This window comes from Pyrgilauda ruficollis, unplaced genomic scaffold (genome assembly GCF_017590135.1).
Source record: "Pyrgilauda ruficollis isolate IOZ18807 unplaced genomic scaffold, ASM1759013v1 scaffold37, whole genome shotgun sequence".
Taxonomy (NCBI): Eukaryota; Metazoa; Chordata; class Aves; order Passeriformes; family Passeridae; genus Pyrgilauda; species Pyrgilauda ruficollis.
In genome coordinates, this window is record NW_024525156.1 from 2,021,196 (window position 1) to 2,048,511 (window position 27,316).

A 27,316-nucleotide genomic window follows, 5' to 3' on the forward strand; every position below is an offset into this window, starting at 1 on the left:
ACTAATCCAAGTGGTCTAGAATTCTGCTTTTAATTTCAGCTCGTTCTTTAATCTGAATTCCTAGTACATGGTGGTTCATATCCAAGCAGCTAACAGCATAAAGCAAAACACAGTATCAGTTTAACATAGTAACAACTTAAGCAATGTGAGGCTAAACTGTGCTGTCAAATTCCATATGCCATGATGGGTAGTCTCTATGTGCATACATGGAATATTCATACAAGATATATGGATACAGTAAACAATACAGTAATGTGACATTAAGCATTTGGTTCCAGTTAAGACCAATGGAAACTGAAGTTTTTGAGCTCCAAGCAGGAGATTCTCACATCATCCAGTCACAGATATCTGTTTCAGAAAGAAAATGGAGATTTTTCTCCAGAACTCTCAAAGTTTGGTTCCACAGGTGTGTTCAGAAAGTAAGACTTCAAAAAAGCTCTGACCCTTGACTTTTTCTTTCCTCTTCCTGTCCTCTCTGATCCACAATAATGGCTTGGATTCAGAACATTTTAATAGGGACAGTTTTTAATTTGTCAGTAGCCTGATAAACTGTTATAACTATGGAGAAAAACTTTCTCAATATACAACACTCTAAGTGGGTCATAAATTTTATGTTGAAATAAAAGAAATTTTATTTCTCCTGATGGTTACACCTGATTTGTTTGTATTATGCCGAACTCCTGCTCACTTTATTACTGCTAAGACTTGTCTAAAACTGAAGAAAGACTGGCTATTCCCAGTCAAGCTTATACTACAGAATTTATGGAAAATTAGATCTGCACAAATATGTCATCGTGTTCCAAAGCATTAGGTTAACAAAATGTTGATTTTATGCCTTTATTTGTTCTTTATCCTTTGAAAGTAATGGGGGAAGGCATTGGACTTATGAGCATTTTGAAACAAAATTTTAGGCCTGTAGACCACAGACTGGGAGATAATAAACATACTTTTAAAATTTCTTCTGCAGTACTTACGAAGTGAGGAGAAATCACACAGCTGACCACACTGCAGCTACTTAATGCTGCTATAAATAGATCATAATAAGCATGTGGTGTATGTGATTGTCTGTGCTGACAAATGAAAGGGTGTGAATTTTTCAGCATCAGTGGAAAGACGGGAAAAAGCAAAAAACCTTCCTGATTGCAGCTGCAAATGGTAGCAATTTTTGCTTCCTGCATTAATGAATGTAATTCATGTAACACATATTACATCATTCAACAGCAAAATTCTCACATTCAGTTCACAGACAAAAAGTATTTTAATTAAGAATATCAATGAGTAATGACAATCCACTTTCAGAAAAAGCAAAAAAAGACATTTCTTTGGCCATGTAGAAGGAGCTGTGATGCAAATATATTTTATCAGTGTAATAAATTCACTCTCCTAAAACTCTTTACCAAAAGAACATCCTTAAAGACATGTTCTGGTTTATTTGTCAGTTTTCTGTTTCTAACCTTCCTTTATGTGCAGTATTTGACTGCAAACCTGCATTTTACAGTCTCTAGTGATTGAATCACTTAATCTTCTATAAACATCACAAGTTCAAAGAGCTTTCAGCATCTGAACTCCAACACAACATACAAACTAAAATAATTCATTGTCTAGAGACCATAACAAATTTTAATGTGCATTTACAGAGTAAACAGAGGGCTGAAGGGGATCAAACCATTCAAAGTGAAGGTATGCATTACAAAATCCACACATTACTGAATTAAAAACTAAAAAGTGGTGTTTTTGTTCAAAAAAGGAAATAAAGATGTTTCTTGGTGGCACGACATACAGATAATATTAAAAACTGGCTTGCATGAGGACCAAAGTATGTCTACTCTGAAGTTATATCACACAGACTGTAAGCAATTTACAGAATTGAAGTTGGTTTTGCATATACAGGAGTTGCAAAATTAGAGAAAACACACTGAAATATAGAACGCACACACACAAAAAAAAAGGATGCATATATATAAACCTCCACATAGTCATCAGGGGTTGGCCTAAGTTGGTACTTGTCATCACTGAACAAGAAACAAATAGAAAGACAGGGAAAAAACCCCAAAGAGGGAAAAGAATAGAATATAGAAAAAAAAAATCTCAAAAGAAAAATATCCTCATATGTTTTTCAGAAACAACATCCCCTAGTTTGCTGAGCTGCTTAGTAGAATATTCCTATTCCTCATGAAAAAAAAAAAAAAAAAACCAAAAAAACCCAAAAAAAACCAACAAAAAGAAAAGAAAAACAAGACTTTTTATAAAGTTTGTGTGTATTCTATTTATGTTACATCACTATAGTTTGTTTCATTATTTGGCCTCTTTTTGCTTCCAGGCTGGAACAATTCTTTCAGTGTAGGAAACCAAATGTCATCCATGGTTAATTCTGTAATACTGAGGACTCGCAGGCCAACCCCTGAGAAGTCAAGGATGAGGCTTCTCCTTGCCGAAAGAAAAGGAAACTAGGTCTTGCTGTTACAAAACGTTTGATTACATCACACCAGTTCTCTTCAAATAAAATATCAGTGATACGCCAAAGAAAATAAGATATATCAAGAAAACATGTGGTATCCTCTTCTTTTTATAATATTTATTTTATTTTATTTTATTTATTTAGTAATTTTGTTTGTACTTCCTGAAGAAGGTGCTCCTTGTGTAGAGATTTAGAGTACATTGGGTGCAGAGTGGTGGTTGGAGGTTAGGGTCAACTTTGCTGTCCGCTCCGTGGATTTTACAGGCGATTTGCTCTTTGCTTTAAGAAGAGAAAGTGATATTGGAAAAAGTCAGCACTTTTAGATTAAAGCAAAGCACCCTTCACAAAGCCACAAACAAGAAGCAGGACAGAAAGTCCATGGCTTGTAGCTATCCTCGCACCTGCGGAAGAAGTTATAAGATATTCGCTCATCTTGCAGATTTCCAATGCTCCTTATAAGGCTGTTTTAAACATATACATTTATTTATTTAATTAGCTCGCCAGGTTGGCTCTGGTGCCCATGAATGTCTTGGCATGCACTGCAAACAACAACACATACAAAGTATTTCAGTCCCAGGGAGGTTTTTTTTTGGTTTTGATTTGCTTTTTTTTTTCTTGTCTGTCTTTTTAAACAATATTACCCAATGAAACCATAAACCAAGAGGAACAAAATCAAACACCTTCCATGTCAGAGTGTTCTTTACAAAATAATTTCCAGCATCACATCATCGGTTGCTAATAAAAAAGTCATCTATTGGCTAAAGAGTGTTTTCTTGTAAACCAGAGTAGGAAGATACAAGCAAATGACTGCTATTTACAAGGGGGAAACAGACTGCCAAAAGGTTTGGACTATTTATTTTTTGAGAAATTGTATTATCTCAGACTTTGTTTTCTTTTTAAAAAGCTACAAAAACAATGGTCTGTATAATTATTTCTAAACCCACAACTTTAGTATGGTAGCAGAATAAAACCATTCAGGGCTAGACTGATTAAACTGAAATGTTCACACACCAAGGACATGAGTATTTAGTTGTCTTAGATGCCAAGTCTCAGTGCTTGATAACTCCCTGTATCATTTGGAATTACATTCAGAATTTGAAACTAATTACTTGAAGTCAAAACTATAAATGTAATTTGGTAGCACTGTAAGTAGAAGTTCAGCTTATAACAGGTTGATGCACAATTAATAGATTTTATATCTGTGTCATGTATTTGAAAAGAATAAATATTATTGATGGTTAGAGGCATCACTCCTATACAGGGTAGCAATGGTGTTATAAGCAATCCATAATGATGGACTTGTAATACATTGTTAGGGCTTTTAAATCTATTAATCATGTATAAGGTATTTTTGTAAAGAACTTAATATTAAACTAAATTATGGATTTCATTGCAGCCCCCAAAAGCACATTTATCTTATCATAAAGAATATACAGAATGAAAGCAAAAACAAATCCAGGCAAGTGCTCATTTTTTTTTAAAGTTTTCAGATGTAACACTGTTTTTTGTATCTGCAAACTATAAGTGAAGCAAGAAGTATTTCTGTCTTTAGTAATTTTTTCCTTTTTGAAATGGGGATTAAACTAAATCACAGATTTTAGATAAACACTGCTTGCTTTGCTAAATATATGGTGTGAGATGTTACATATATAGCAGTTTCTATAAAACACTCCTAGTTCTCTGTCACATACACAAGAACTTGTAAGCAATAGTGGTATTTCAATTATACGTGTGAACCGAATTGCTAAATAAATATTAACTTTTAAATGAAAACTTTTCTCAAAGACATTAATAACACTTTTCCAAGAGAAGTCCAAGGGAACTTTAAGCTTAGTTTCTACTGAAAGAAGACGTGAGTGGGAAGCCCTGCTGTTCTCTTGCCTATCTGATAATGATGGGCTGTAGTTTGCTGCACTGCCGTAGTTTGCTGCACTTCCCAGGACACTTGTTCTGCATTGCAAACAAGCAGATGCACAAGCAAATTTAATGCAACTTTTTCCTGTGTGTTGTTCTCACACTGATAATATTTATGATCTTGAACCCAAGAGCTCAATTTCTGGTTTTGGTTTTACTGCAGCATGACTTTGTTCTCTCTCTCTGCAAAAGCTAGCAGTTGACAGATTTTTATGAAAGCATTTCTTTCCTTAACAAGGTTAGCAAAACTGAGTTAGAATCTTTGTTAATGTTAGGTCATTTCTTGGTGTATTGAATTATTTTTACTTGTTTTATTTTATTCAATATTTTTTCTTTTTGATTGAACTAAAGAAATATGTCTCAATACAACTCTAAAGAGGTCTTTAGAGATACATTTTGTCTGTACAAAATACATATAATGGAACTTGGAACAACCTCATTAATGTATTTAAAAGAGTTTTTTATAGCAAGTAATGATGTTAGTATTTAAGAATTTTAAAGCTATGCAGAAGAGAAAAAGTATAAGTTTAACTTACAATATGTCACAGTAGGAAAAGCAGCACCATATGTGCAGACCAAATAGTCTCTGATTTTTGTTTTCATTTTGCTTTTTTCAATAAGACAATGTGTAGATCCCCAAATTAGGGGGTAATATACAATGCATACACACAACCTTTTTATTTAAAATGGTCAGTTTCTGACTAAATCATGACATCCCTCCAATTAATTTCACATGTTCTACATCCATTTTCTTCTCTAAACAGTAAGTTTGTTTATTTTGCAGGGAATTTAGACTAGAGTACATGCAGTAAGTGGATGCTAAAGCAGTTCTAAACTTATTGGAACAAATTAGGGGAAATAACAACTAAAACAATTTCAGTTTCTATGTGAAAAGGGGACTATTAGGATTATTAGAAAAAAACTGTAATAGACTGTATCCTCTGCAAGGTTTTGGGAACTGGTTATTAGATCATAATCTGATTTAACAGTTTCCAAAATGCTGTTTAATCCAAACAGAGAAATTTTTGGTCATATATCAGCCCACACAAAATTGATTTGAAATATACAATGACATATATGGCTATTAGGTGTGCTCTCACCTTTTTAGTGAGATGCTTTATGAAATAAAACTGAAGTTTAAGTATACTCAGATTTCATTTTTCTTTTCCAGAGAAGAACTGTATTTTTTCTTTCATGAACCTAAATATTTGTTTATATTTTGCAAGAGTCAAAGCTGCAAAGGCAGAACAAGAACATAGCAAAACTGAAAGCAGCTTTTTAATATTTTTTCCTTTTCCTGTTCTATCATTTTTGCTCATAGTTTATTACTTTGTTTTTCATCTTGAAAAAAAATGTAACAAAAATTATTAATAAATTTCTGTTTTGACTTAGAATTTGGAAGTCATATTGTGCTTAAATCCAAGGCTCAATTCCACTGTATCGAAATTCAGGCTTCCATGCAGGTGTGTATTTAGTCTACTATTCTGACTAGGACTTGAACAGTATCACCTGAACTGTGAGCATATTGATGTAAGTTAAAAGCTGTCTATCTGACTGTGGATTTGATAAACAGATTACTCATTATCCCACCATTTCAAGCATTATTTTCTAATTAACAAAATGACAGCTAAAAGAAATTTTATTGCGGGGCAACAACATTGGGTAAAGCTGAACTGCAATTATGTAATCCTCAAAGACATTCACTCAGAAGAACTGTCAAGTAATGTATATGTGTATTATTTCTGCATTATTAGTTAAACTACACCTGATGTGTGGGTCAGACATTCTCACCGCTCTCACAATTTCACCTGTCAGCCATGGGGATCCAGTTAAATTCTTCTTGTGATATGTAAATCCCCATTAGTTGTCTTTTATTTCCTGCTCCTAACATATATCTAAAAGGGCAAATGTCCCTGAAATAGCTTTCTCCTGTAAACAAATGCTATATTGCCAAAGGCATGTGATGATGAGTTTTTGTGCAACAGCATGAAAGATTAGTTCATGACATTAAAGTGTTTGAAACTGTGTTTTACTCGAATTTATGATTTACTTAAATGTTAAGAACACAAAGAAAAAAAATAGTGATAAATAATTGTGACCCTAGTGTTCAAAATGAAAAAAGTTTCTGTCACAAATGCTTGCATTTTAAGGCTCACGGTGTATGAATCCCACAGCTAAACATCAGTTTTGCTGTGTTAATGAAATGAATTTTAGAGCACCTAATTATAAAATAAAGCCACCAGAAGTTATAAATTCTTAGTAAAATGCAACTGGTAAAAATGTTAGTTACTCATTCCATGCCTGAATGCAAACAGGCATGACCCCTTGCCTTCACTAAGATATGGATCATACAAAATTTGTGTATGATACTTGGGATTTGGGGATGCAAGCAGGGATGGTTGAATAACTTTGCCCATTTATTTTCACAACTGGATGAAACACCGACTTGAGAACAAAGCAACTGCCTCAGGAACTAAAATTTTAGCATCCTCTATTTGTAAGAATACCTTACATGGTAAACCACCCTGGGTCTCAAACAGTTTGCATCTGCCAAAATTGAAGTTCAGTAAGTTTGACATTCCTTGTGCTTTGTAAGGTTTAGGATTTGTCAGGGATGTAGTAGCATCCAGCATTCTGAGTCTCAACAGCTGTCAGAGCCTCTGAAAATTGTCTCCTTACACTTGTCTGTACAATGCACAGTGTATTCTCATACAAGTAACAGAAGGAATCTGAAAATTCAACAGTATTTCTTTAGTATTTTACTAAACAGATACTTTAGTTAGGGTATCCTTGAGTTTCCGTTAAGTAGTAACCAACTGATCACAGGAAAGAGTAATGCCTTAGTAGAGTCCTGGCTTTGTGCTGACCAGTGCAGGAGAAATACAGCCAGTCACAAAAAGTTCATCCCAGATTCTCTGTACAGATTACATTAGGCCAAAATATCAACACATATGTTTCGGAGACATATATTTGGGCTCTGCTGGGTATGAGTTAATTTTGTTGTTCTGCTGATTTCTGAAATCACAGAGCTGTTGAAACCTTGGAAGTTTCATTTTTCAGGAATTTGTGCTGAGGTTTCCCATCTTTAAATGCCTGTAAATTTTGTAAAAATTTATCTTTGCTTTATACTGTTAGATTTGAAATACTCTCCTTGTCAGCCCCAGTTGAACCCAGACAAAATAATAATTTTGTATTATTTCCAGGTAAAGTAAGTAAAAGTTCATGTGATACCTGCCTTAATTTTACTGGGGACAAAAATGAATCATAAGATTACTTGGAGGATATTTGCAGTTTTATTTCCATAACTACAGGTAAAACCAAGTATGACTGATTTAATTTGAAGTTTTGTTTGAACACAGGTTTTCAATAAATAGATTCTTCCCCTCTGGCCTTTGCTATCATTCTTATTCCTCTGAATTGCATAAATCGCAATAGTGTATATCTGTTCTATAGTGATGGGATAAATATGCCTGCACTCAGGAAGAAATTTTCTTATCCACAAACCTAAAATCCCCTTTCCTTCTTTGGGGGAATGACTTCTGAACCGTGTTTTAGGGTTCAGTCATCTGTGTTTAATTCTGGGAAATTGAATGACTGAATGAAGATGAGCAGTAAGTATCACTCATATTCAATGGAGACACCTTTTTTTAGGCTTTTACTCCATTTTTCTCCATTGGCTGCAAAGTAATCAGCTTAAAATAATGTGATTTGTTCATCACACACTGCAGAGGACAAATTACTTTGTCTCACACACCAGAAGAAACTTAGAACAGGTTATGTATTGAATTTCCCTGAAGTCTACTTAGACTTTGCATTCAGCGTGTAACTCTGTTTATCTGATGTCTATTCCTTTTCTGTTAGTGATACCCAGAAGAGAAGATGGGAAAGAAAAATGGGATTCTAGATGGATGCTTAATCCTTAGCTTTTACTAGATAAGGCAGCCAGAGGTGTTCAGTCTTGTAATGAGGTAAAAAATATTTACAACTTTCCAACCCTAGAGGAGAGAGATCTTCCAGAAATCTGAGCCACAATAACTTCTGGAGCCCTTGGTGAGCTAAGGGAGGTCACAGCCTTTACCTTGCTGCCAGCTACACCTCAGGTCATGTTCTATGCAAACTTGAGATGGAAATGCTTGGAAGAGAAAAAACTAGAGGAGACTTAAAATATTGGTAGCTTGCAGGAAATATACTTGGCTTCAGACAGCGGTCCAGAAGAAGCCATAGCAAAACTAAAAAAGGACAACAGATAGCAGTATGAAACGAGAAGGAAAAAGGAGTGGGACTTTGAATGACTTCTTCATTTTCACAATGCCAAGATGGACAGAAGTAGAATTAAGGGTATACTGGTGTAAAATAAACTGGAATTTTACATTCAGATCACTTTCTACATCATTCCTGACATTAACTCCTACCTAGAGAAATATTTAATTCTTGTCATTTTTGTCTTTCTACTAGAACATATCTGAGAGTCATCATTCCCTGTTTAATTCTTAAAGAAGTTCTCTTGTTCACATCTCATTTTTAAGCCTCATGAGTAGACCCAGGCTTCCTAATTGGGCCATCATGCATATGAAGAAGCTAAGAGAATCTCTAATGTCTTTCTCAAAGATGAAAATGAGATCACCAAAATGATTCAACCCTGTTATCCTTTTGCTTTGAACAGACCAGAGGGAGGTGTAAGATCCTTAAAAATATAATTAAAATGGGCAGTTCATCAACATTTATAGATGTTTGTACTTTTCTGATGAAAATAGCCAAAAGTGACTGTCAAGTTTGAACACAGTTTCTCAGAAAGATTAAATAGATAGTGTACTTGACTTAGCCAATTTCTCCATCTTCCTTGACTTTCTCAGTACAATGGCATCCTGCCTGCAGTCACAAATGTCCAAATATCAGCCATTTGTAGCAGACATCATATTTCTCTTCCATGTTTTAGCTGGTGTTTGGACTTGCAAAATTTTAAAATCTTTTCACATGTGTAAGTAAAGCATTGACTTCAGCTCTTTCTATTTCAGTGAGAGAGTACTTTATGAGAAAATGGTTGCTAAAAGAGGTGTTTGCATACAGTCTGTGAAATATCAGTGTTAGCTATTTAAATAAAACTTGCGTGAGAAGCAGTCCAGGCAGCAATGCCTGTTGCACTCCTTCAAAGCTTAGGGGGAGAGTTGCAAGCCTAACCAAATGCAATTGATAATCATTATTGTTTCAGAAAACCTGGCAGGAGGTTTTTTGACTGCTCTTATCAGCACTGGGCACTTTTCCCTCTCATTCTTTCCTTCCATCCTATCTCTCAAAATCATGGAAAAAAATACCTTAGACCTTTTTTTATGTGTGACAGAAAAAATATATACTGGTGCATTTGTATTTATCTGTATGAAATGGCCTTTTCGAAAGCAAATGCAGTTTTTTTTCTGACTGTTCTGTGGTAACTCATCCTCATACTTTTATATCGTTACTGTACTTTCATATCGTTATGCCCTCTACTGAATGAAGGTGGAATTTAGCCTGTTAACAAAAATGCTTGAATTGACTCATTTTTTTAGTAGCCAGCTTGTGCTGTTGCAACTAAACATGCCTCCAACACAAACTGCTCAGCATTTTTGTAATGTGTATATAAATTTGTGTCTATTTGATATACACCACGTTTAATTAAACAGTAAATTGAGCCATTCTTGAAAGATAAATTTACAACAGGACTTTTATTTGAAGAAAAAGTAAACTTGTCCTTTTTCCCCTTTGCTTTTTGTATCTTGTTAATTTTTTCATCTATTGGAAAGAAAATTTAGGTGGGTGTTACTAAATAGTACACTATAACCCTCAACATCACTGTCATGAAAAACACATGCAAAGAAGGTATTATAACAGAGACAGAATAAAAAATCTGATTTTTTGTTAATATTTCAATATGCGACATGCAGTTCCCCTTTTATCATTTTTCACACTTGACACTTAGGCTTATGTTTGACATACAGTCAACCCAGCCTCCTTCTGTTTATATCATTTATATAAGAACTATTTTCATTAAATTCAGCTATGTTTCCACTGGATGAGTGTGTTTTTTCTTCTGTCTGATTCCTAGATAGCAAGTGTTTTGAGGCAGGGACCATTCCTCTGATCCTTTGTTTGCCTGGTGAATAATGCAGCTGTTACAGAGATTAGAACAATGTCTCTGACTAACAGAAGGCGCCTCTGTCTAAGAGCTATGACTCACAAGTTTTTAATGGCTTTAGCTGGAGCAGTTTAAGATGATAGTGCCTCCATCTCTCTGCCTCCCCCTCTTATGGAAATTAAATCTCCAATAGCAAAAAACCCCATGCCACCTATTTACTTATCTCAGTTTAACAGCCCTGCTTTAGTTTATCAGCTGTCATTGATGCCTTTATGACAATATAGAGGCTAGACACTGTCAACTAGGAAAGCTGAGCAGTAGACACTTATTTCCTCTTACCATCCAGATTTGGGGCAATAACTTTGGATTGGAGCAAGACAAATACTTTGTCGGGCATAATTTTGAACTGCTAGAGCTAAATCAGTGTTCACAATCTAAAGCCCTCACCCTTGGTATTTCTGTTTTGCAAGTTAAAAAAAAAAAAAAAAAAAAAAACCAAAAAAAAATTTTAATTAAAAAAAAAAAAAAAAATCACCCCTATAGCCACAGTACACCAGTTTGAAAATTGTGGACTGTGAGAATGAAGCTCAAAGTCTTTGGCCAAATACGTCTGAGATGTGGGATCAATTATAACCATGAAATATCATTAATCAATATTCAAAGACTCTTCAGGTAAAAGATGGCCATTGAATAGTAAATACTGAATGTGTGGTAATAATTCAGAAAAGTACAAAATAAGTAATTGACCTGTTATTTTGTCAGCATTTCACAACTACAAACCTATGTAGTTGTATTATCTAACATTAGAATTCTCCCAAAGGGCCATGCACCCTCTGAATGTATAGCTCCTTGTGAGACCTACTGCTAGTTCTTGCCTTCATGATTGATTTGTTGTTGTTCCTTGACAAAATATTTTATCTTTTCAACTTTTTCTTTCAGTAGCACAGAATGAACTGGAGATGGATACACCATCTTCTGTAGCCTTATTGAAGTCATTTTTATAATCCTTACTGCCCCATGGCTGTGATTTGGTGGCCAAAATCCTCAGTCAGTGTCACAGGAAACAAAAGCAGCAGTTTTACAGCAGTAAAACTAGCAATGGCAGCAGAAGTAGCATCCAGATTTTTTCTTTGTATTTTTGTTGGTTGATGAACACACAGATTGACTGTTTGAAGCACTGTAAATGGGGCTGTGCAACTAACTTTCACATTTTTATTCACAGAAAATTAGGCAGCTTTTTTCCAAGATAGTAGCATTCATGAGTAGGTGGGGGATCAAACTTCAGTGAGATGGATCTGACTAGAACACCCACACACAGACAGGATAACAATTTGCACTGCCAAAAAGTACAGTGGCAACTTCCTTATGATACAGTAAAATGGAGTTTGGAGTAGTCTTCTCAAGGAAGGCAGCAAGATCATTAGCTTCTCTTCAAATACCGTCCAGTTTTGTCATCAACAAAGAAGAATTGGTTAGTGCTCTAGCATAAATATAGAAACAATCTCTGGAATATTTTTAAAGCTTTTAAATGATTTAATAAAATATAAAATCCCTTTCTAGGGAATAAGAAGCTACTGATAATGTTGAGCTTTCTAGCTAGTCTAGGCTAAGGTTTGAAAGAGAAACACAAGAAAAAAGTTGACCAAAGTTGAAGAAAAAGCACACAGAAAAAAACTGAAGAAACAAAACCCACCATCAATAATGCTCTCTCCCCCTGAATGTGCAAGCTGAAAAGAGCAGTTTTCAGGTGTTTTCCTTCCCTTCATTCAGTTCCCAGAAACCTTCACTGTCCTAAACTTTATCAGATGGTACGAGCAGAGCAAAGCTTCAATTCTTCTTGTAATTCACTCTCACATTATGAGTAGAGGAGAATTCATCTTCATCCTCATCCTTTAGTCAAATTTTTTGCTATTTTAGATGAATGACATCCTTTAGACTTCAGCAGAGTTGTATCCGTTCCAGCCAGCAGATAATTACACCCATTCTTTTCCATTTTATGTGATGCAAAGGATTTTCATAATGAAGTAGGACACCACAGAAGGGAAACTTCCTGCTTCTCATCTGAAAAAAGCGAAAATATCCTCTGCTTTGCTGTATATCTGTCATGTAACAAATGGGTTGTGTTCTGAAGCAAGGAAATCCCATCAATTATTTCAAGATCAGGCCCTGTCACATATGCTGCAATCTCTGATGACCCAGTGCAATCTGTCTGATTGTGAAGTAATGAAAACCAATCTGAGTGAGTTGACAAACAAATCATACACAGCTTCCCCCCCACCCTTTTTTCCCCTCTTCTTCCTTTATTTTCTTCTCTTTGTTTACTGAATGTGTGCCCACCTGTAATCTTTCTAGTAATATTTACCAAATAAAGTTGTATCAGGCATGTAGAACAGAACTACTGTGATTCTGCTACCTTGGGAGCTCTTAAGTGGTCTCTTACCAGATCTCTGCATGTGAATTTTGTTTTAAACATGAGGTTACGCTGAAAAGCTTATTTTTAAGCAGCTAAAAGAAAGGAAGAGATATGATTAAGTGCATATGTAGCAATCACAGACAGTGATCACACACTGGTAATGTTACTAAAAGAATATGAAAGATCTCAGTACATGTCCATTATATAAATAACATTGTAGATGGGTGAAGGGCAAAATTATTTTGTTAGACTTTGTACATTTAGTTTTAACTGTGTCTGTTCTCACTGTTTCATGAACAGCTTCAAAAGAAAAAAATAATTAATGCAGCATCCAAATACCACAATTTTTACAGAAATATGAGTTACAGTGATGCTGACGTATATTTAACAACAAATCCCAAATATTGTCTCAAGAAATTTCAGAAAACTATTATTTTCTCTTGTGATTCATTATTAGTGTTTAAACATGGGTATAACTAAGGTTGAAAATAACATCTCTGATTTCAGAAAGAATATGTTTGTAATGAAGCATACCCAAGTACTCAGTCTGGTATGGGCACATGGGATTGCACAACTGCGCAATCTTGTAGAACAAGAAAAAGGAACAAATATTAGCTGGTGATTACTTTCTCTTCTTAATTCCCAAACCAGTGTTTTTTATAAAAGGGATAGAAATTAGTAGAAATTTTCAGTAGTATAATATCAGTGACTGGCAAAGGCAATGAGGGATGCTTACAAAAAATAGACAACATGCTTGTATCAGGAGTTAGAACTGCAGATACATCAAGAAGAGTTTGTTTCCGGGTCTAGGTGAACTAAGCACTAGGAAAAGGATTTTAAGTACTTGTATGCATTTTGTTCTATCAATAATCACACATATAAGATATTAAGATGTGGGGTTTTTAAAAGAAACTTAAGGCATTATTGAGTTGATTTTGCATTGGAAAGCCTTAAAAAAACCCAAAGGGTGGAGGGTTAGCTGCCTTAAAGGTGTTGCTTTGTCAATCAATTTATTCAGAGCACATTAGCACTTCTAAAAGACATTTACAGTTTCAAGACCAAGAGCTAACTAGTTATTAGGGCTACATCAACTAACATGGTTTGAGTTGATTCTATTATTTTGAGAAGCTAAAAGAAGTAGAGCAGCATCTTTTCACGAAGAGGGAATCAAAGTGTATATTTCAGGTAAAAACAGAGGTTGCAGTGCATAGAGGTGTAAATTGGAATTGTGTTTTTGTAAGCATTTCTTAGAACTGCTGAATAAGGTTCAGAACAAGAAGAACAAAACTGTTATTGGGTTTTTGCTTTCATGAAGTCCAAAGGAAACAGAGACATGACTTTTTGCTATGCCACAATCACAGTAATGGTTGGTGCCTCCCAGACTTATGGGTACTCAGTTTCTAAAACAGTAACTATGAAAGTCAAAGATTCTTTAAGGGAAGAAAGCAATAATGGTGGCTGTCACCTTGATGAAAGCTAGAGCAGACATGTTGTTCCTTTTCTTTGAGAAGAGATGGAACATAAATTAAAAAGAATTAAAAAACCCCAACATGGAAACTGGTTTATATACTAAAAGATTCCAAACTGGACATAAAATTAGTGCTTAAAATAGGTTGATGACAAAAGTTTTCTAGATTCTCTAGATAACAGTAGAGACAGGAAGTAATGTCCTCAGTTTATCAGTAAGAACAGACTGAAGAAAAAAAAAATCCTCCTTTTTTTTGCATTCATGCCTGATGATAAGCTTCTCAGGGTGATTTATGATGCCAAGAATCCAGGTCATTCTGCCTAGGTAAGTACCACCTTCTCCTTTGAGTTACTTTTCAAGTCATTTGTTGGAACACTGCCATCACCACAGGAAGTTTTGGCATGTAGATCGCTTAATAGATGAATTTGTTACTTCACGAAAGAACAAAAAGTTGCTAGAAATGTGCAGAGTCTGTGTATAAGCAGGCAAAAAATTGACCTAATTGTCACTTCTTCATTTGTAATTCTCTGAGACTGATCCTCTTGAGTTTGAAAAGCAGCTAATGGCTTTGAGTTCTTTAACAGAGTATTGCCAGAACTGCCAGAACAGGAAGAGCTTGGGCGATATACTCATTCTCAGCACAACAAATTCTTCATCTGGTTTTGCTGCTATAAATGTTGAGTGATTTGAATGCAGACAGCAGTTAGTTTCATCCATGAAACAATGACATTTGCTGCAGTTTAGAGATTATTTAGCTTCCTTTCACCTGAATTCATTTCAGCTCTTGGACCCCACCTAATTCCTTAGAATTGCAAAGCTTTGTCATACCTCTGTGCTTTTACCTTTGGACTAAGATAGATTGTTATGAATAATTCAGGAAAAAATATATCTGTCACTCCACCTGCATAGGACATTTTTTGGATGTATGCAGATTACTCTGTCAAATTACTCAGATTCCTATTAAGCTGTGATGAGACACTTCATTTGCTGCAGCCCATAATTATGAAATGAAAGGGTCAATCTGTGTTGGCTTTGACTTCTGCTTGCCTAACTTTTTTGACTTTGAGACAGTTATTTAGTGCTTCTTAGTATATTATATGAAGACTCTGTGGGACATGTTCGCATTATCTATTTCTTCCTGTATTGAATCTCCATTAAGCTTACTGTAATAAATATTTTTTTTTACACTCACATAATATTTTTCACAGCAGTGCAAAATACCAAATGGGCCTCGTAGCACATTAATTTGTCAGCTGTGGCTATATAGTTCTCTGACAGTTATCACTGATATTCTTACTCTTAAACAGAGTAAGAGAATAGCAGAAATATCTGTTCAGTTGGGAAGTGCTGATGTTTTAAAATGGTAGTGACTGTAAAATGTTTTTACAGAGCTACATAGTAAATATCTATTGTTAAGAAACAAATAAATTCTGCAATGTACTTCAGGATAGAAGAAGTCGAGTAGAGTGTTATCTACCTTTTAAAAATAATTTTTAGGGACAAAATAATCATATAATCAGAGTCAATTTTTTATATATTAGTAGCCAAGTTCTTCAGCAGTAGCTGAATACAGAATTCCCAATGATTCGACAGTGTCATGTTTCCCATTGTAATTGTATTTCACAAGAATCTGTGAGCATGGCAGTAAAATTTATTGTTTGTCAATAACTACATACCTGCTCTTTATACTGGAGAATATTTTATAAAATTACCTAGGGTTAGTAGTACTTTTCTCTTCAAGCATTAGTGCTGAAGTCAATGTTTTACTCAACATGAACAAATATCACAACCTGTACATCTTCCAAGTACAAATATGTACTTAATTATGATACATTTGTATTCAAACGTGTTTCAAAGTTCTAGGTTGGAGGAATATATTGCTTACATATAATGTAATCACACAGCAATCTTGTGCATGCATAAATATGGTTAGCATGATGTAAAAGAAGAAGACTCTGATAAAGTGAGGAAGTTGTGTTGATTCTGTATCATAAAAAGACACCTATGAAACTTCATTTCTGCTTTATTTGAGGTCTCATAACTGACATATCCCTTCCCTCAGCTGAAGTTGCTCCTCTAAGTTAGATAAAGCTCAAAACTCCCAACTTCCATGTGCTCCTGTGGGTATTTCTATTTCTGTAGAACAAAGATAAAATGGAATGAAAATCCAAATCTCACCCCACCTGGAAGATATTCCAGGACAGGCCAAGATATTCTCAAGTAAAGGAAAGCAAATCTTGGTTCTCAGCAGTTTAACTGATGTTTAAAATCTGATGTCAAAAATACCACAAATCATTTGTGTAGCAAGTGACCATTAAATTGAAATTAAGCATATGAGTGATTCCTGGTACACTTTTATTTCTTCAGTATATAAGCTATACCTCTGATGAATGTAGCACTTCTCTGTGCTGTGTCATAAAAAAATGAACTAATAAACTGAATTATATTTTATCTGTTCATTTTTAAATTATTTTTGATTAGGATTGTCTGTACTTGATCTGCATTAATCTTTGCTCAAGTAAAAAATTAAAGATTCTTTTTTCTTTTTTTTTTTCTCTAACAAGGGCCTTTCCATGTAATGACCTATAAGATCTCAAATAAGAAATGTCCAGTAATCAGCCAAGACATTGCTTGGACTAAGGACATACACAATAGTATAGAGAAAATTATATATCCAAAATGATTTAGTGGATTAGCTGTTTTGTGCACACATCAGCCGCAATGCAGTATAGTCCGTTACTACATATTTCATAAATCTCTGACTATTTTAATTAATTTCACATAGGATGAATAGAAAGCAGAATTTTTCCTTTATGGAAAAGTCTGCTGCTTTGAAGTGTAAGAGTCCAATGGAAAATAAGAAGTGTGTACGTTTATCTGAAAGGAAAGCTATGGTAGATTGTGGTTTTAAATCAAGTGAAATATTTATTTTCTTCTTAGAGCTCAGATATTTTTGGAAGAGCTTAAAAATGAAAGTGGCTCCATTTCAGGGAAATAAAACTGAGTGTAAATTAACTTAATTTTTAAATGTGTATGCAGAGGTAAAATATTGATAGTATATGCATCACCTTTTTTAACAGCAATAAGAATTTTTAAGAATTTATATGAATAATCATATTGTTCCAATCTGTAAGGAAATGCATTTTCCTCACTAAAAGAGTCTTTAACTTTTATTGCCTGTAACTTTTAAATGATTTCACAAGAGGTGTGCTGTGAAATTTGTTTTAATCACAGTTTTTGATTCAACAACACACTAGCAGAAAAATGATGCATCAGAGTTAGCTTCCATTACATATTCTAAGGTAAGCTGTAATTTTGCGCCTTACATTGGCCCTCAGTTTAAACAGAAGCAACTCAGAAACCCTTAAACTTGAACAGTTTGTTTTCCAGAGGATATTTAATAATTTACAACATCTCAGTTTTTTATCTTGTCCATTTCTCTGTTGCCATCATAGAGAACTGCACCTCCTGTATATTAATGTATTTTTGAATAACTGTGAATTTTATGGTATCAATGTAGAAAATTAAGGCTGATATTGATTACAGGTGATTTTTGCAGTGGTGACCAAAATCCCCCCAACAAAATGTATAAAATGTTAATTTCTACATGACAGAAAATGAAAGCACTGCCATTTTAATCCTTGATTCAAAGCCAATGATCAAGCACTTGAAGATGTCAAACACACACTCTCTGATACACCCATGGTCTTTCTAAAGCCTACACAACAGAGAAACTATCTCATGTCTTTAAGGTCCACTTAGATTTAGAAGTCAAGTTCCTTATGAAAATAGGATTGTCAGTGAAAGTAGATTAATTTTAACACATGTTGAAGATATAAGTTAGGTGACTGGTGTAAAATAACTTAGGAAGAAACACATCTGGATGAGTGTTTTATTTAATTTATCATGCAGAGACATCTTAAAATGAGATGAGTCATTCACTGGCATGCCCCTGTCTCTCCACACACACTACAGGGAAAACTAAGCTTTGATTTGAGAGCTAGCCTTAGGTGGGTAAAACTGGTAGAGATAAATCCACGTATAGAAGTTTAAGGTTTTTTGCTTCTTCTGCTCAGAAACTTATTTTTCAGATTTCAGGAAGTAAAGAGATAGCAGGAAGAACAGAACCAGACAGAAGGAGGAACAAATGAGCACCACACTCTTCCTAGTCACAATTCCTGGTTACCTTGTTGATTTAACCTCCTTTTTACATGCTGGTAAGCAATCAAATGAAAGCTCAAAATGCTTTACCATACCTGATTGTGGACTTTGTTTGGGGATTTTGGCTGCTGCTTCGGGGCTGGAGGTGGCACGTACACGCTGATTGGCAGAATTGTGGATGCTACTTGGGACAGCTGCTGAGATGTTTTTACGAGGTTTCATGTCTTGCAGCCACATTGGGGATGCTTCAAAGGCTTGCATTCGCCGAGAGTGGCTGTTAGCATTGACTTTGAGAAATGCCTGGGCCTTGTATTCCTGAAGGTCTCCATAGTTGGCATCGGTCACCCTGCACTCATACAAGCCTTCATCCTTTTTCCTCACTTTTGATATCTGCAGCTTGTGGGAGATGTCATTCCCTTGTACTTTCACTGTCTGCAAATTTTCCAGGAAAAAAAAAATAGAGAAACAAACATTGTCATGAATTCTTCTTTCTTAGGAAAAATTCTATGGGCATAGCACCAATTTACTCAATGGTGTGATTGTGCTTACTGCAGGGAAGTTACATCAAAGATGAGTATGGCTAATTGTATCTATAAGGATGCCTTCTTTCCAAATCTGCTTAGATAGTTTGCTCTGAAATTTAATTAGCCTCAGAAAAAAACCCCAAACTACCATGTTCATTCCAATTAATTGCTTAAGATTATGAACATTCTTAATGAGCTTTCTTATGTAAACCTAGTATCTGTGTACTTTATTGGTTAAACCTTTCCAGTTTGTTGGCTTTATTGAATAATTCAGTTTCTGAACTAGTGCATTAACAATTTTGTTGGAGATGAAGATTTAAACTATGTAAAAATAACTATTTATTAGATTAGCTTGTACTCTTCACTATATTGAAACTATATTTTACATTCATTTTGTCTCCTTCAAGTATGTCAAAATTTTTGATTTTTTTTTCTGTTAATGATAACAAGAAATATTGTCAGGTTGTTTCTTTTGTCTTGTTTATCTGTGTACTTATTAGAAGCACATGTTCAGAACTTTTTTAAAAGTTGTCAGCTAAAAAAAACCTCCTGATTTATTTTTAATTCATTCTAATATCTGAGGGCAACATAACATATTTTTATTTCTGATAATTAAAACACACATGAGTAAATTATACATCCAGAAATGTGTGATCAGTATTAAGATGCATTGGGAAAAGTTAACACAGTTTCCTTTCTGTATGTTCATCACTTAAGAGAATTTTTATTTAATTAATTTTGTATTACTCTCTATCTGAATTAGTATCTGTTGCCCCACAGGAAGCCAGTTAAAAGGCATTCCACAGGATATAAATCTCCAGCTTTGAAGAACTTCTGAACCTGGTTTACTTCCACCACTGCATAAACATAGATGCAAAGGTTGCTTTGTGTTTTATCAGTGACAGCCAATAAGGAGACATCAAGATGATGAATAAATACATGGTAGATCACAAAAATAGAGAACCACTAGACTGAAGCTAGACACATGTTATTGGGGTTTGTACAATATATTGTTTCTGACAGTTTGGCCTACTGTAATAACCAGTGTTGGCAAGGCACCTATTATGCCTTCTTGATAAATCGAAGAGCAATACTCGTGAATATGTCATTGCTTTAAGGTACTGGATGGACTTTATAGCCTGATGTGTTGTAGCCAGCTCTGAATTTATACTTGGCAAACTGAGCTGAAAGTATAGATTATATACTTACAGGCATAATGTATGCAATATTAATTGCACAGAAAGTGCTGGATAGTTATTTAAATCATATTCAATAACAATATATATCTCTACTGAACAATTCATGTTCAGCAAAAGGATTAAAGAAGATTCGTATGAATGGAAAGAGGATTGGTAGGTCATATTGTTACTTCATTTGTCCCTGTGCAAGAGCCAGAAAATTAACAGTATTGCATAGCCCTGGTGAAAAACAGAATTGTTTTTGACTTTTGCATTTGAAATTTAGAAAATCTTGCAGGCAACACATATACATGTTTTCAGTTTGTGCTACTTTATCATTTAGAACAGATAGAAATGGTGTATTTCAGCCCACATCCAGCATTTTAAAAAATATTTTTAAATGTACTTTAGTTTTCTCTTCATTATGATAATTTACATTAGTACTAATGGAGCTGTGTATGCCTTAAAAAGAAAGGCTACATTTCTAAAAAGTAGATAAAAAGTAGATTTAGACATCTACATAATGTTGACTATTTTTATTACAAATGTAAAATAAATGCTTTATGCAAGCTTATAGGAGCATTGTACATGCCTTCTCATGAATTACTATTATACATAATGAAAGAGATTTGCAACTTCAAAGATGAGACAAGCTTTACAGTCTATATTGTGTCTCAGTTCTTATGGATTACTTCAGGGATTTCAAATGACCCAGTATTGATAAGGAATGAATTATCTGCTAGCCATATGTCTAGTAGAATAGTATCCAAGGACCACATGTGAGCCTCATTTGCAAGACAGTCTACAAATGCAACTAAAGATATGGTCCATGACACAAATCCTTTCTAGTCGATGGTGACAAGTATCACAGAAAATGTAAGTATGGCTAGAATATGTATTGTGTGGAACACAAGATACCTGAGTCCTCATTTATAAATGCTTTTCAGCTACACTTAGGTGTACTTTGACCTGATGTATTATCTGGTTTGTTATTTGTAGGCATAAAAAACCAGCAGAGTAAAGGATTTGTCAGAAATTATTCCCCTTTATTTGTTGCTGTTTTAAGCTTTGCTGGTACTTAAAGCCTTGTCTGCAGCTAAAAAACACTTCCAAAGCAATTATGCCAGAGAAAGGGAAAACCCTTCTAGGCTCAAAGGGAATATTCATGCTGCACTATCTTCTAAGTATCTGTGTCTTTCCTCTGCAGTGAGCAGCACACCACCATCCCACCACCATACATTTCTTGGGATGCTGAGGGAGGAGGATGTGACCTATTCTGAGGTCAGAAGCAGCCTTCTGGCTGTGCCTGACTCAGGACATGAGTCGGCTGTGGAAGGCATTCTCTCCCTGCAGAGAACAGCTGCAGGGGGAATAGAGCACCGCTGCTTTATAATTCTGTTCAGATAAGATTCTGGTATAACCTCCAAGCAGCAGATTGGTAACGGGCGTCAGAATCTCACTTTTGTAAAACTGAGTCTCTGTGGTCAAAAGTTGAGATAGCTCCCAATGGGGAGGTTTTGTGCAAAGCCTTTCTGAACTTTCTTTCTGCCAGCGTGTATGGACCTGAGAAAACACTCGTTTAAGCAGCTGCACACCGCGCTAACGGAAAGTGCAGCTTCATGGACAAATTTCAGCCTCAAAACCAACTTTGGAGTGCTAAGGCAGACTCAGCAGTTGCCCAGGGTAAATGAAAACAAGAAATGCAACGACTGGGTGCAGGCTGAATTTTTCACAGGGTATAAGCAGCGTCTGCCAATAGACTTTGCCTCGACCATACTGGTCGATGCCTCCATGTCCAAGGGTGTGGGGGGCTGCATGGGGAAAGGCTGTCCTGACACCCTCTGCCAGGGCCTTCAAGGAAGTAGGAAATGGTCACAGAATGACAGAATCAACTATTTAGGTTGGAGAAGACCTCTAGGATCATCGAGTCCAAGCGTTGAGCTGCAGGCTGCCAGCTACCCGCAGTCTGCGGCGCGGATGGGGAGGAGATGCGGGGCAGGAACTGGCTGGGCGCTCGGAGGCGGGGTGGACCCTCCCTGGGAAGGGACCCCCGGCCGGCGGGGACTGCCCGCGCCCTGCGGCGACACTTACGCTGATCTTCGTGCCGTCGCTGTCCAGGTCCCGCTCGGGCAGGAGCTCCACCTGCAGGGAAAGGAGCGCCGCCGTGGGTCTCCGGCCCTCGCCCCGCTCCGCGCCCGCTCCCGCTCCCGCTCCCGCCCGGCCGCGAGCCCTTGGAGCGGCGCGCCGCGCCTGCCACCTGCGGGCCGCGCCGGAGACAGCCGGGAACAGCCGGGGAACAGCCTGGGGAACAGCCGGGGAACAGCCGGGGAACAGCCGGGGACAGCCGGCACGGGCGGCCGAGGAACGCGGACCCGCGGACCCTCCGCCCTCCCGCCTCGCATGGGCGTCTTTTCCCGCGCCCCGTGAGGAGGTAGGAGTTGGCATAGGGAACAGCGTCCCCGAATGGCAGTGTGAATGGGCATGGCTCTTCCTGCCCCAGTCAGAAGGATGAAATCACGCTGTTGACTGATTTTGGTTTTTTACTTCTTCAGGGGCATTGGTTCCCCCTGCGTCCCCCGCCCCCTCCTGCTTGTGCCCTCCTGTGGCAGCTGCTTACGGAGTTAGGGCTGCCAGCTCGACTGCGCTAGCTGGAAATTGGACGGCACGTGAAGGATCTTGCCACATGGGAAATAAAAAGATTCTCACGAGGAGCAATCTTTGAACAGCTGCTTTCCAAGGGAAAACGAAATAAGGAAAAGCAATAATAATATTAATAATAATAATACATATAAATAAAAAGGGGGAGAGGGGGGTGTAGGGAAATAGACTTTGGAAAACCTGTATGGTTATGTGAACAGCCCTAGCTGCATAGTGGAAGTGACAGACACCAAAGGCACCAACCCCTGAGGTGGGCATTTTTCTGTGCAGGTTCCTGCTCTGCCATTTCATAGTTCAAATTAAGTCCCTTAGGGAGATACAGAACCTCTCTCTGTTCTTTCCATCTGCTTTTCCAATCTTTCCTTCTCCCTTTTCCTCCCCATCCTTTCTGTAGCATTCTCCAGATGGTTTTAAGACTCCATGGAAGAAGATCAGTACCTGAGTGCCTGTCACCTCAGCACCAGCCTCTTGGTCCTCAGCTGCCCGCAGAAACCACCACTGGATTTCAAGGTACACCGAAGTAGAGCCACTTTGGAAAGCACAAGACATCTCCACATTCTGCCCTTCAGTGGCCGTGACATTTCGGGGAAACTCTGTGAATTTTGCTGTAAAACAAATGCGTAACATATTGGTACCTTCTAATCATTTATGCTCTGCTTCTTGTGTTGTGTTTTTTTTTTTTTTGTTATTGTTTGTTTGTTCCCCCTCCCCCAAATTCTCTGTTTTCTTTTCTTCTTCCCACTCTTTTCATTTTTTTTCTCCCAAGTGTCCCACACATTATCTCCCCCAGTTTTTCTCACATCCAGGTATGTTTTTCCTCCCCTATGCACAAATCCACCCTCTTTACACTCTCAATTCTGCTTATGGGAAATACTATAGATTCCCCTGCTTCCTCCCATGAGCTGGTGAAGTTTCACGTAATTAGATCCAAATGCCCTTGGGCAGAATGCAGTATTTCACCAGACACACTGAGGGATTTTGTACAAGACCATTTTAGGAGAGGAAAAAAATCTGACTGATTTCTTGTATTTTGTAGGGCTGGGCTGTAGACCTGTAAATTGTTAAACTTCCACTGCCAGCAGAAGCAGCTGTTGGCACAAGCACCTCTGGGTACTGTTCTGAGTGAGTGTTACAATCACTCCTCAAATTTCCTTTTCAAAGGCTTTACCTGACTTAGTTACTCAGATTCTGAGAACCTCTACTTGCATAATCAGACCAAAAATCAATTCACCTTCTGTTTCTCAGTCCCAGCAGACACTTTCTAGAGCTAACCTTCATATTTGTATCTCAGTCCTTCAACAAGATCTGCCCATTTCAGTTCACCACTACAAGGTATAAAAGCTAATGCTGATAGATATTGTGCAAGACATCAGTAATTCTTTAAGTCTCAGTCTTTACTTCCTTCTCATCCTTCCTATCACTCACTTTAAAATTGTGCAACATAATGAATCATGATAGTCAAGTGAGGAGAACTGCAGAAAAACAATCTAATAAATAAATGTGTTTCAAGAAGAGGAAAAATTGGAAAGACTCTGCAATGTCGCTTTCTGTTATGAATTGCTACAGATTGACTAGAGCACATTATGATCTGAAGGAAATGTGATGCGAAAGAAATATTGCTCATTGTCTCCTCCCCTCTTCCCCTCTCTTTATACAGTGTTCCTAGCCAACCTGGAACTGGTGGGATAATTTGGTAACCAGTGTTATTTCTCTTTACCCTTGCATCTGTGCTTGGCAGCAAATACTTTCAAAGCTGATAGCTTCATATTCCACGGTGCCCCTTTTTCAGACCCCCACCCCCCACCAGCCAGCCATTGCTAGTCACCGACTTAAACTGCAAAAAGGACAGTGCATTTTGTGCGTTCGGTGCTAGTAAGTTTGTTTTGGGGTTTCTTTTCGGTTTGCTCCTTCTCTCCCCTCCTGGTCAGTACTCGCGAGCGGCGTGGGGACAGGGAGGGGAACACTGCCGGCATCCCCCCCGGTGGCACCGCCAAGCGCGAAGCCGCGGGGAGCTGCGGGCAGGGGCGGGCGAGCAGGGGCAGGGGGCGGCGGGCAGGGGGCGGAGGGAGGGGGCAGCGGGCTCAGGAGCGGGCGGGGGCAGCGGGCGCGATCTGTCCGTGGTGCTGACGGCGGCGCCGCAGCCCCGGGGTCCCGAACAGCCGGTTCCTGCAGCGCCGGGGCTGCTTGGAATGCAAGGCGCGCCGTTCGGCGGAGAGGGAGGGAGGAAGGCGACGCGGGTGGGGGAGGTATTCAAAGGAGTCGATTTTCTCTTTTTCTCTTTTTTTTTTTTTTTTTGGTGGGGGGTGATTGGTAGAAATGCACATTCACGGAATAGGAATGAAGGTCTGACTCTGAGGATTGCAGGATAATAAGTGAGGAAAGGGAAGGCAGCACAGACTGCAATATTTTAAAAGAAGCAGTAGGTTTAGCCAGCCGCCGGTACTTGGTCTGAAAGCAGTAATTATGCATGCACGGGTAGGTGTTTATTGTATGCAAACATGCCCCTATAATAACATGTACAACTCAAACACATGCATGTCCATTCCCCAGCACCCCTTTACTCTTCTGCAAGGTGCCTGCTGTTTCCCTCTTTGCATTTGGGTAAAGGAAGCCTTTTGTATTTCTACTTTGGGGAAACTTCTCACTTCTTTTCCTATTTACAGACAGTTTTGTCTGTACAAACTAAATGTAAACCTGATGCTTGGTGTCCTAATCTCTTACACATTTTCATTGTTTTCCTTCTTTTCCCCTTTCTTCCTTTCCCCCCCTCCCCCCCAATCCCATTCTCAGCCTGTTCTTACACAGAAAACCAGACAGACAGACAGATATTTGACAATAAGTGATCTTACCTTGGGTAGAAAGTCCTTGTTGAATATACATAACTGAAAAGAAAATGAATCCAATATAAGCTAGAAAGATCCCCATCATTCCAAGATGAAAAAGTCACATCAGGGAAAAAAAATAAAAAAATCCAAAGGTGTCCTCAGGAAACAGAGAACTGATATATAAGTGTATGTGTGAGTTTCAAATATCTGAAGAGAAAGAAATTTGCAATGTTACAAAAAGGCTCTGTATTGTAGACCTGGCTGCGACACTGGCAGCATTCTGCTGCTCAGTGGAGTCTTTTTCTTTGAGAAGAGCGAGTATTGCAATACAGCGTGGTTCAGATGAGCTGTCTCAGGCGCTGTGTTGCTTGAAGTCCAGATACAGACTAAAAAAAACACAAACCGTTGAAAAGTGGGTATCAGCTGCCTTCTGTGCCTTTTTTCAGCTACCTGGCAGCTTCGTCCAACGTCAGCTCTTGCTGCTCAGGATGGCGTGATGACTGCCCTCCCTACACACTGATCCAGCTTGGGAAGAGAGGAGTAGGGGAAAGAAAGGGAGGGGGGCAGGGGGGGAAAGAGAAGTCTACTGTGCTTGTATTGCTACAACTTTTCCTTCTAATGGCTGCGATAATGCCTTTAACCCTTCATTCTCCCTCCTCATACTCTACCCCTCTACCTGTTCTAACTTCTGCTGCCTGATGCTGGGCTATATCTGCAGGTGTTTTAGTGGGTTTGTTTTTTTTGTTTGTTTCTTTGGGGTTTTGGTTTGGTTTTTTTTTTGGTTTTTTTTTTTTTTTTTTTTTTTTTTTTTTTTTTTTTTTTTTTTTTTTTTTTTTTTTTTTTTTTTTTTTTTTTTTTTTTTTTTTTTTTTTAATACTGCTTATGACAGAGGGAGCTTTTATTGTACTGATGTAATCTTCGGTCTTTCATCCCAAAACACTCAGTGGCTAAGAGGGCAATGCAGTGGTTTGATTTTTGGTGAGTTAAGCTGTTTCTGTTTTCTCCTTTTTCTTTCCCTCTTACAGGATCTGAGAGGAAAATAGTTACTCAGTAATCCTGTCGCACTTGCTATTTCCTGCTCTAAATAACTATGCTTCTAGCATCTTACATTAAAATTACTTCATTTGTCTTCAAAGGCAGATAAAGAGGATGATACTTAGAGTGTGCTTAGGTTGCTTTATACACATTTCTACAGAAAAATATTTAACTAGATAAAAATGGATTGTCATATCTTACAGATTGCTGACATTAATGCATATATTTATGTACACCAGAGAAGGTGTTTACAGTATATTAAAGAATGCTTCCTCCTGCAGTGAATCTTCCTTGCTCCCTGTTTTCTGCCTATGTATGTTAATAATGTTCAGATAAGAGACTAACCTTGACTGTGTTAGGTATTCAAAACACCCTGAAACACATCTGCACTGAGAGAAGTTCTCTGGCTGAAATCGCCCTGCTGCTTGCAGTAAGGAGCCATCTAGAAAGTGCTTGTTGCACTAAGCAATCACCAAATACCTTCTGAAGGCTGAGGCAAAGATTAAATAGAAACTGAAAAGAGCACCTGATAATCACTCAGACAGCCAAATAGCTGAACTTAACTGCTAATCA

At 37.3% G+C, this 27,316-nt stretch overlaps 1 protein-coding gene across 2 annotated transcripts; it reads right to left on the reverse strand.

Annotated features, from left to right (window-relative positions):
* Nucleotides 1-1,239: 1,239 nt before the first annotated feature.
* VSTM2A (V-set and transmembrane domain containing 2A) lies at nt 1,240-26,236 on the reverse strand. 2 transcript variants are annotated; one of them, XM_041475949.1, is made up of 5 exons: nt 25,733-26,236; nt 23,322-23,488; nt 22,317-22,367; nt 18,619-18,955; nt 1,240-2,737 (listed from the first exon to the last, which is right to left on the reverse strand). In XM_041475949.1, the coding sequence occupies exons 1-5, from the start codon at nt 25,809-25,811 to the stop codon at nt 2,649-2,651; spliced, it is 723 nt and encodes a 240-aa protein (XP_041331883.1). In that variant the 5' UTR covers nt 25,812-26,236; the 3' UTR covers nt 1,240-2,648. The 2 variants fall into 2 exon arrangements, with proteins under 2 accessions (XP_041331883.1, XP_041331885.1); XM_041475951.1 differs by having other exon boundaries at nt 1,240-2,859.
* Between the last annotated feature and the right edge of the window lie 1,080 nt (nt 26,237-27,316).